We start from the raw sequence: 10830 nt of genomic DNA, 5'->3' as shown, positions 1-10830 counted from the left end.
AGAAGTTTTTTTGACATGTTTGCAAAAAAGCAAAACCTAAGGACACGCGTCTAACTTTCATTTTTTTTTTTAATAAAGTTGCAATTGCCCCTATATTTTATTAACCAAGAAGTATGTTGTTCGAATACTCCACTCTTATGTACTAAAAAAAATGTCTTATAAGCACACCCGCGGAAGAAATCAAGATCCATAAGCATTCTAATTCATTAATTTTGTTTGAAAAGAAATATGCTAAAAATATAGTATATGTTTTGGCTGAACCAACAAAATCTCTATTTCCAGCTGCTAAATCCTCCACCAAATCCTTGTGTAGACCACCACAAGATCTTTCTTACTATTCTCTTGGTGATCTAGATTGAGTTGTGGGACTCAAAATAAGCGGGAATCAAAGGGAATATGGAGAAAGCTCACTAAACCAACCCATTGAAGAACACCTTTTTCATCTGAATTTTTCAGAAAAACTTCAATCGGTTCATCATCCTTTTTTCTTCACTCCAATCTCTTCAATGTATTGCAGACTATCATGCAAAGAGATGTGTTGCATGGGATGCAGCTCATGTTTAGAGTAAACTAAAGGAGGAGGTGGATTCCTTGTGAGTAACTTTGAAGATGACTTGAAAAACCCATTTTTCAAGTTTGTGTGATTTTTCAATTTCCAAATTTTATTTTGATTTTAAAATCATATTTTATTTCTAAAAACAAAATTTATTAATTTTCTAATAAATAATTATTTATTAAATAATTCTAGTTAATTTAATATCCAATATTAAATTAATTTTTTACACAAATTCATCTTCATATATAATTATTTTTATACTTTGATCTAACCATTTAGATATCTAAATATCTACAAATGACTTTTAACAATTTGATTCTCAACAGAGATAGCTAGAACAAACATAATTTTTGAAAATTAACATTTCATGAGAAAAGGTAACCAGGCTAACATTTTCTGGTAAGCCTGTAACTAGTAGTCAAATTTAATTCTGCATTTAAAATTGCAGAAAACTCTTCAGAAAAGATTCTAGAATAAAACCAACTTGACTTCTCTCGTTCATGACAGCACCGTTTACTTAGCTGGCGAGGATATAAGCACGAGCTATATCATTAGCCTTGACCCATCTGTCATATACATCCCAAACATTTAAAGTTAAGAATGGGAGGACAGTCCTCAGTTAAGACAAACTGCAAATTGCCTATGTGTTCAAATTTGATTTTTAATTCACATGATTATCCCTAATGAATTTATCTAAAACGATACTACATCAAAACATTCTTGACTAAATACTAAAATAACTCATATTCCGATAGTCATTTATAATTCTATAAGTATAGACTCACGTGTGTTACAACCCTCCGAGGGGAGCCGTCGTAACGAACAGGCGCAACATAAGAATCTCACGGTTCAAACTAATGGAAGAAACCGCAAGACATGTTGACACATTTCCTTCACCCCACTTACCATGCACTAACCACTTGTTTTAATTAGTTAAACAAACTCAACTGCCTATTTTTGTCAATATTTTCAATCCTAACCTATTTTTGTTAAGATATATTAAAATAACATTATTTAAAAAAATTTGTTAAATAAATGAGTAAAATATATATTTAGTACAAATAAGTAAATAACTACGTTATTATTTTGACTAAGATTTAATTGAAAAATCAACCGATCAAATTGAAAAGGTTAAAATAAATCAAAATATTAACAAAATATAGCAAAATTTTAGACTTATCCATGATAGACATTGATAGACTTTTATCAAAGACCTCTCCAATTTCTTCCGATGATCACATGATCTTTTATTCCCTTATTTTCATCTCACCCCACAAAAACATCAACTTAGTTTTCCATCCTAATAATGCATCGAATCGACTCCCCTTTCAGCATGTAATCAAACGCCTTATTGATCTCAGAGAACGGCACTGTATGTGTAATGAACTTCTCCAATTCCAGCTCCTTCAACAACAACAACAACAACAAAAAACACCTCAATTCTCAAATTAACCTTTAATGGGGATTCCAAATTCTTTTAAACACCTTCCTTACCTTCTTCAAATACTTCTCGACGACCCCGGGAATGTCGGTTCGTGGTTTGTAGTTGCCGAAGAAGGTTCCCTTTAGAGTTCTTTCGTTAAGGAGATTCATAGGATGAGTTTTGAATGCATCGTCTTTGTTTGGGACTCCCACAAGTACAGCTACACCCCACCCCTGTTTTTTCATAACAAAGCAAATCAAAAGTTAAAATGGGAAATGGGGAATTCAGAACATGAGTGTAGGGTCTGTTTGGAATGACTTATTTACATCGTGAACGCATTCGAATGCTGAAATCATTGCTTGGATGCTTCCGGTGCATTCGACACTCCGGTCAACTCCTCCATTCGTCATCTCAGCAATCACCTCTTGAACTGGCTTGTTGTGATCCTTTGGATTCACAAATTCATTGCAACCAAATTTCTTTGCTGTTCAGAAAATTGTTGCCACATTAATAAATAATCCATCCAAACCAAGAAAATTCTCATTACTCATTATGTTAATTTGATTGTACCTTCTTCAAATCGAGCTGGGTTCAAATCAACACCAATGATCCTAGATGCCCCAGCAATTCTGGCTCCTTCAGCAGCCTTAGATTAAAAAACAGAGAACAGCTCAACAACAGATTCAGAAAAGATCAAAATCTTAATTAGACTTATGATTGATAAACTAAAAACTTACTGCAAGTCCAACAGCTCCAAGACCAAAGATTGCAACAGATTGACCTTTTTTGGGCTTTGCAACATTCAAAGTGGCACCAAGACCTTGATTCCAGAATCAAGAACCAAATTGATTACATTATACAACATAATCAAACAAAGGGAAGGTTATAAATTTATAAGCGTTATATATAATAAAGAGAAATGAGGAAAACCTGTGGAAATGCCGCAGCTAAGAACACAGACTTTGTCAAGAGGAGCAGCAGGATTGATCTTAGCCAAACAGCCAACATGAACAACAGTGTATTCACTAAAGGTGGAGGTTCCGACAAAATGATGAATGGGTTGTCCATTTCTGGAGAATCTAGTCTTTCCGTCATTGATCATAACTCCACGATCAGTATTAATTCGAAGAAGATCGCACATATTGCTTTCTTCAGATTGGCAATGACGACAATCCCCACATTCACCAGTGAAAACAGGAAGAACATGATCTCCTGGTTGAAGATCTTTCACTCCTTCTCCAACACTCTCAACAATTCTATTACAACAAAACAAACCCAAAACCCCAAAATCAATATCCCCATTTACAAAAAAAAGAAAAAAAGAAAAAAAAAGAAAAAAAAGAAAAAAAAAAAAAAAGGTTGACCCAGTACTTACCCTCCAGCTTCATGCCCAAAAATGCGAGGAAACAATGGGGTTTGTCCCTACAAAAGATCAAAAATACAAAAACCCTAAAACCCCATTTGAAAAAAAAGAAAAAAAGAAAACGGGATTTGTTGATTATTGATTTGAATTTGAAAACATACCTTGGCTTCCCAGAAATAAACATCGGTGTGACAGAGAGCTGTGAAAAGGATCTTCACTCGGACTTCATTGGCTTGCGGCGGTGCTACTTCGACTTCTTCAATCACCAGTGGCTTTCCGGCCTCCCAAGCCACGGCAGCTACAACAAAACAAAGATCAAACGAAATGCCATCACAAATCTTTCCTCATTTGGGAAAACAAGAAACCTCAAAAGTGTTATTGTTTTCACCTTTGCATTTGATGACTTGACCGGCAGTGCTTGACATGGTTGGTGGTTATGGTGGGAAGGGATTTGAAGAGAAAGAAAGAAAGAAAGAATTTGATTTGGGTTGAGGAATGAGCAATGAGTGAGTGTATTTATAGTTAAAATTATATACGAAACTAATGAAATGAACTAAGCGTAGTTTTCGGCGTGTAATACCATTTCCGGTTATACTATTGACTGGTTTTCTAGGTGCGCCTTGGGTTCTTTGTCGTGACACGTGGCGTTTTGAAAAAGAAAAGAACTCTGAACCAATCCAAATCCATAACCGAAACCAACTTGCTCGCCACGCCACTATTCTTTTTTAATTACCCAATTAAAATGTTTCTACTTACAATTCTATTGCTTTGCGATTACCATAATACTATTTCATAATTTAGGAGAATTTTTATACTACAACACTCCCATAGTTCACCATTTTTAATATTTGAGAGGAATTGAATAACCATCATGCATAATAGGAAAATCCTTGCATCGCTGTAGTGTTCAGTCAGCAATACTCTAACGATCAAGTCTATAATGATCTAGAGAGTTGAGAGAAATCGAGAATTTAGAATATTTTCAATGTAGCTCAAATGTCGTGTACCTGATTATATAAAAATATGGTTTCTTAACGTTCATCTACTAATTAATCTATTGAATCATTAATTAGATTGTTTTTAATCGTTATGATTTGTTGGAATTATTTCACCAACAAACCTAAGCCCAAGTAGAAGTTAAACACTTAAGTATAGTTTTGCCTTCATGGTCGACTCTTCCTCATAAATCAACTTCCATACTTAGCCAAATAAACATATTCTCTTGTTAGATTATCCAATCTTAGACCTTCATACTTTAGACATTATTTCTTCTAAGGGGTCAATCTCATGAAGTCTACAAAGTTTATCTCTATGGTATTCTTAATTTCCATGTCAACCATAAGGGTTAGGCTTCATAGTTCTTGTTCTGTCTTATGAAGTTAGTTGATCTATTTGGCTCTTATGATTGTCTCTTGGTCGACCTTCTTAGCCAAATAACTTGTTTCTCTCAAAATGAACCATTGGCTCATCCTTGTAAGACCAAATAATAAGCCATATTTTTCACCCATAACAACCATTATTTTGGCCCTATTTGACAATAATTTGGTTTTTAATTTTTAGTTTTTGAAAATTAAGGCTATAAATATCATTTCCACTTTTAAATTTCTTATTTTTATTATCTATTTTCTTCTAATAGTTTTTAAAAATCAAGACAAGTTTGGAAAACTAAAAATAATTTTTGAAAACTTATTTTTATCATTAGAATTTGACCATATAAGAATACAACTTTTACTTAAGAAAGATGAATATTAGTTGTAATAGATTTTTGTTATTTCTGTTAGTATTTTCTTATTGGTTGTTACTTTCCTCTTTTCTCATTGGATGTATATATAATGTATTTCTGCCCACTGTGATAATAAGAGAGAAAGATTATATTTAAATTTCTCTTTTCCATTTTAATATGGTATCAGAGAGAGAAAAACCTTTCAATCCCTAATTTTTTCCCCTTCTCCTTCCCGCACGAAGTCAACATGCCCCTTCCCGATTTGCCTCTTTCTCCTCTGATCGATCCGTCTTCCTCAACCGACTTTCTGGCTACCGGGCTTCATCTTTCTCATCAAGATCAATACGCTCTTCATCACAGTGACACTTCCAATCTTGTTCTTGTTTTAGAACTTCTCACCGACAATAACTATGTTTTTTAGAGCAGATCAATGGTTCTTGCCCTTTCCATCAGAAACAAACTTGGTTTCATTGATGATTCTCTTCCTCGAACCATAGGTGACCTTCTCTCTTTGTGGATTCGCAACAATAATGTTGTTGTTGCCTTGATTCTCAACTCTATTTCTAAGAGTATTTCTTCAAGTATTCTTTTCACCGAGTTGGCTCGAGCAATATGGCTTGATCTTCAAGATCGTTTCCAAAAACGCAATGGACCTCATATTTTTCATCTCAAATGTGAGTTATCCAACCTCAAGTAAGATCAAGATTCTGTCACGATATATTTTACAAAAATGAAGAGTTTCTGGGATGAATACATTTCCTATCGCTCTGGTTGTACTTGTGGGAAGTGTACTTGCGGCAACATCAAATCCATGGAATATTTTCTTCAATTCGAGTATCTCCTCTGCTTTCTGATGGGGTTCAATGACAGTTTCAACCACACTCGTTCTCAAATTCTTCTTATGGACCCGCTTCCACCTATTAATAAGGCCTTTTCCTTTGTTGTTCAACAAGAGCAACATCATTCTCTTGCTAATCCTTCTTCTTCTGCTGTTACATTGGCTGTGTAGAAAAATGATAACCCTTGCTACAGAGTAATCATTAGCCCTCTTCAAAGCAGAATAAAGGTCGTCATGTTTGTACATATTGCAACATCACTGGTCACACTACTGATAAATGCTACAATCTTCATGGATATCCACCGAGTTATAAACATAAAGGACAGTCTAATAAGGTTCATAAGCAAAATTCTTCATCCAATTCTTCTGTTAATCCTATTGATTCTGCTTCTTCATCATCTACTGCTCCATCTGGACATATGATTACCAATGACACTCTTCAACAACTCCTCACTATGCTGCAGTCCAAGCTTAATATGGCAAAATCCGATATTGATTCAGTCACACATGTAACAGGTATTTGTTTTCAAATTATCTCTAATCATGAATGGATCATTGATTCTGGGGCTTCTACTATTGTTGTTCTGCCTGATAACACAAGAATTTCAGTATCTTTTCTTGGCAATGTCACTCTTTTTAGGTCACTTCATCTTCACCATGTTCTCTATGTTCTTGAATTTCAGTACAACTTACTTTCTATCAGTGCTTTAACATCTGATGGTAATGTATTTGTCCACTTCTCCACTGATTCTTGTGATATTCAGGCAAAGTCCACTTTGAAGACGATTGGCAAGGGTAGGTTGCGTGATGGTCCGTATATTGTTGAGCAACCTCACATCAATACAGTATCTTCTCATGTTGTTAATGCTGCTTCTTCCACTAATTCTTCCTTATGGCATGTCAGGCTTGGACATCCATCCCTATCTCGCTTATCTGCTTTGAAACATATTTTACATCTTGATTTTATTTCTCTAAATAGCACACATCCCTGTGACATTTGTCCTTTAGTAAAACAAAAGAAATTGTCTTTTGAATCAAATAATAATAGATCATCTACTGTTTTTTATTTGATTCATGCTGATATTTAGAGTCTGTTTTCTACACCTAATCATGTTGGACATCAGTTTTTCCTTACTATAGTAGACGATCATAGTCGATTCACTTGGGTCTTCATGTTAAAATCCAAGTCTAATGTTTATACTCAATTTTTTTCTTATGTTGAGACTCATTATGACAAGAAAATCAAAGTGTTTCGTTCTGATAATGTTTCTGAGCTTTTTTTTGTTGAGTTTTTATTACAAAGAGGGGGTTTACATCAATATTCTTGTGTGGGTAGACTAGAAAAAAATTCAATAGTTGAACGTAAGCATCAGCATTTGTTAAATGTTTCCAGAGCATTTTTCTTTCAATCCAGAGTTTCTCTCAAATTTTTGAATGAATATGTCTTGACTGTAGCATATCTTACTAATAGGACACCTTCACCTATTCTTGGTTGGAAAACACCTTATGAGTTGATGTAGGGTACTTTGGCTGACTATTCTATTATCAGAACTTTTGGGTGTCTATGTTTTGCATCCACCTTATCTCACGGTTGTTCTAAGTTTGCTCCAAGGGTTGTCCCTGCTGTTTTTATTGGTTATCCACCAGATATGAAGGCTTATAAACTTTTAATATCACTAGTAACAAGTTTTTTGTTTCCCAAAATGTTGTTTTCCATGAATCTATTCCCTTTTCATAAAAAGACCTTGGAGACCGAGCAACTAGACCCTTTTCAGCATATTGTCCTTCCTATAGCCCTTGATATCAACTTTTCAGCACACCCTCCCACTGCACCTACCTTACCTCCCATTCATATCGACCCTCTTTCTTCTGACAATCTTTCCCCATCAATTCCTTGTCGGTACCTTTTACATCTACCCCTTCAGTTTCTTTACTAGTCACATCCCCTCACTTTTCACTGATTTTTCATCTCAGCAGCCTTCCTCATCATCCAACCCAAATACTCAACCTTTTGTTCCACCTCAGAGGACATCCAGACCACTCAAATCCCCATCATACCTTAAAGACTATCACTGCAGCCTCACAACTCAAACTTCTCTTCCCAGTTTTTCCACCCGATATCCTATACACTCATCCCTTTCTTATGATCACCTTTCCCCTGTTTTTCACACCTTTTCCATTGCCATTTCCTCTCATTATGAACCGCAATTTTATCACCAAGCCATACCTTATGACCATTGGAAGACAGCAATGAAGCTTGAACTTCAAGCCATGGAAGACAAGGATACTTGGAAGGTTGTCCCTTTGCTTCCATCTAAACATAGCATTGGTTGCAAGTGGGTCTATAAAGTCAAACACTGTGTAGATGGCTCTATTGAGAGATACAAAGCTCGACTTATTACTGAAGGATATACTCAATATGAGGGCTTGGATTTTCTTGAAACGTTTTCTCTGGTGGCAAAATTAGTCACTATTCGAGTTCTTCTTATTTTAGCTGTCACCTATCAATGGCCTATGGTTCAACTAGATGTGAACAATGCTTTTCTTCATGGAAATTTGTTTAAAGAAGTATATATGGATCTTCCACTTAGTTATTTGGTTATACATCTAAGGTTCCTCACAAAGGCAAGCTTGTTTGTCACTTAAAGAAGTCCATATATGGTCTCAAACAGGCTACAATGCAGTGATTTACAAAATTTTCTGATGTTTTGGTTTCTCTTAGATTTCAACAGTCTAAGGTTGATTATTCTTTGTTTGTTTGCAGTTCTGGTTCCAGTTTTATTGCTTTATTGGTGTATGTTGATGACATTATCATTACTGGTGCAGATGTCAAGCTTATTGATGAACTTAAGCAGGTTTTACATGTTGCGTTTAAGCTCAAAGACCTTGGGTCATTGAAGTATTTTCTGGGCCTTGAGCTTGCTCGTTCATCTCAAGGTATTTTTATTTCACAACGGCATTATACACTTCAAATTCTAGAGGATGCTGGTCTTCTTGGTGCTAAGCCGGTCAATCTTCCCATGGATCCGACTGTTAAGCTTCGACATTCTGACCAGGAAGTCCTTGATGATTCTTCTTCTTATAGAACATTGATTGGTCGACTTCTCTACTTGACTATTTCTCGGCCGGACATTGTGTTTGAAGTTAATAAACTTAGTCAATTTGTGGCCAAACCGTGCAAAGCTCATTTATCTACAGCTCATCATCTCTTACGCTACTTGAAGTCAGCTCCTGGCCAAGGTGTTTTGATCTCTCCTACTGAATCATTTTAGCTCCGTGCCTTTGCTGATTCCGATTGGGCCTCTTGCCCTGATACACGAAAGTCTACAATAGGTTATTGCATCTTTTTGGGCAACTCTCTTGTTTCTTAGAAGTCTAAAAAACAAAATGTGGTTTCAAGATCTTCTATAGAGGTTGAATATCGAGCTCTTGCTTCCATAACATGTGAACTTGTTTGGCTCAAATCTCTTCTTCATGATCTTCTTATTCCTATTCATCAACCTTCTTTGCTCTATCGTGATAATCAAGCTGCTATTCATCTTGCCATCAACCCTATTTTTCATGAGAGAACCAAACATATCGAGCTTGACTGTCATTTTGTTCGAGATAAGGTTGTTGATGTTTCTGTTAAGTTGCTGCCTATTCAGTCTATGCATCAACTTGCTGATAGTTTTACTAAAGCTCTTTCTTTTCCATTGTTTTCTGATATAAGATCTAAGCTGGGTTTGTCTACTATTTTCAGTCCAACTTGAGGGGTAGTTGTAACAGATTTTTGTTATTTTTGTTAGTATTTTCTTATTAGTTATTGCTTTCCTCTTTTCTCATTGGATGTAGATATAATGTATTTCTGCGCACTATGATAATAAACGAGAAAGATTATATTTACATTTTCTCTTTTCCATTTTAATAATGAAAATTATTGTAAAAAATTATTGTTTAAAAAATCAAATGGTCACCAAACAAGACATTTTCTTTTCGTTCGTTTAATAAACACCAACAACAAAACTTATAAGAAAACGACAAAAGGATCCAACCAATTAAACTCACCCAACAATACTACAAGTAACATAACTCAGGAAAACAAATCCCAATGAGAAGAACCTGTATGAAACATCTTAATAAAAATTAGCTAAGTAGAACAACAAAATCACACATACAACCTAACAACTTGACTTATCAAGCTATGAAAAAGTATCTTGGAATATTACCATCAAATCAAAGAAGATTATACGAAGACAACACAAGACGTGACAAGAGAAAGAATTTAGAACAAAAGAAAGTTAAGCCTCACAATTCTCTCTTACAACACCTACCACCACATATTGCACCTTCTCCGAGAGTTCTGATGGTTCTATGGAACTAAAAGGTCAAGATCGAGAACTATTCAAAAGGAGAAACTCAAAAATCTGGATAGGAAAGAAACTAAAACAACAACAACAAACCTCTTTAATAGAGAATCAGATCAAGGGTCGCAAATTATCCTAAAAATGAAAGATGGCTAGTCAATACTGAGACGAAAAACTAGATGGACAAACCTCCAAGATGTACCAACTCCATAAAATATAGAGCTCTACGCAAGCCATCTATAAAAAGTGTCTAAACAAATGAGGATAAACCATAAAAACTTGGTGACAACAATAAAAGTCCAAAACGTAATATATCATAAGAGACTTTGTGCACATAAGAGTGCTCGAAATATATAAAAATTGTGGTTATATAATTGTATTACAAATGACAAAAATAGATATAGAAATTGAATGCGAGTGAGTTAATTTGAGTTGAAAGGGAAAACATTTGTCACAATGCAAGGAAGAAGACTTTTGGAATGCGACAATTGAGTTGGAACAAGGAAATTGGAGATATTATGAGAGGTGGGTGTTTTGGGAATTACACACTGATTGCTCACTTTTTGCAATGCTTTTGGACA

General features: G+C 35.0%; 2 protein-coding genes across 2 annotated transcripts; one reads left to right on the top strand and one right to left on the bottom strand.

Moving 5' to 3' along the window:
• Positions 1–885: 885 nt before the first annotated feature.
• Positions 886–3903, bottom strand: LOC150033820 (alcohol dehydrogenase 1-like). Its single transcript, XM_090317966.1, has 9 exons — positions 3731–3903; positions 3504–3640; positions 3355–3401; positions 2910–3235; positions 2717–2799; positions 2550–2625; positions 2306–2463; positions 2051–2212; positions 886–1960 (listed from the first exon to the last, which is right to left on the bottom strand). The coding sequence occupies exons 1-9, from the start codon at positions 3765–3767 to the stop codon at positions 1844–1846; spliced, it is 1143 nt and encodes a 380-aa protein (XP_090174092.1). The 5' UTR covers positions 3768–3903; the 3' UTR covers positions 886–1843.
• A 1409-nt stretch (positions 3904–5312) lies between these two features.
• On the top strand, positions 5313–9655 carry LOC150033819 (uncharacterized). The gene is made up of 7 exons (XM_090317083.1): positions 5313–5441; positions 5487–5758; positions 5936–6068; positions 6125–6802; positions 7878–8515; positions 8668–9046; positions 9275–9655. The coding sequence occupies exons 1-7, from the start codon at positions 5313–5315 to the stop codon at positions 9653–9655; spliced, it is 2610 nt and encodes an 869-aa protein (XP_090173209.1).
• The last annotated feature ends 1175 nt before the right edge of the window (positions 9656–10830 follow it).

This window comes from Benincasa hispida, chromosome 9 (assembly GCF_027475165.1).
Source record: "Benincasa hispida cultivar pf3 chromosome 9, pf3_genome.v1.1, whole genome shotgun sequence".
Classification (NCBI taxonomy): Eukaryota; Viridiplantae; Streptophyta; class Magnoliopsida; order Cucurbitales; family Cucurbitaceae; genus Benincasa; species Benincasa hispida.
This window is presented reverse-complemented; position numbering and strand designations above follow the sequence as displayed.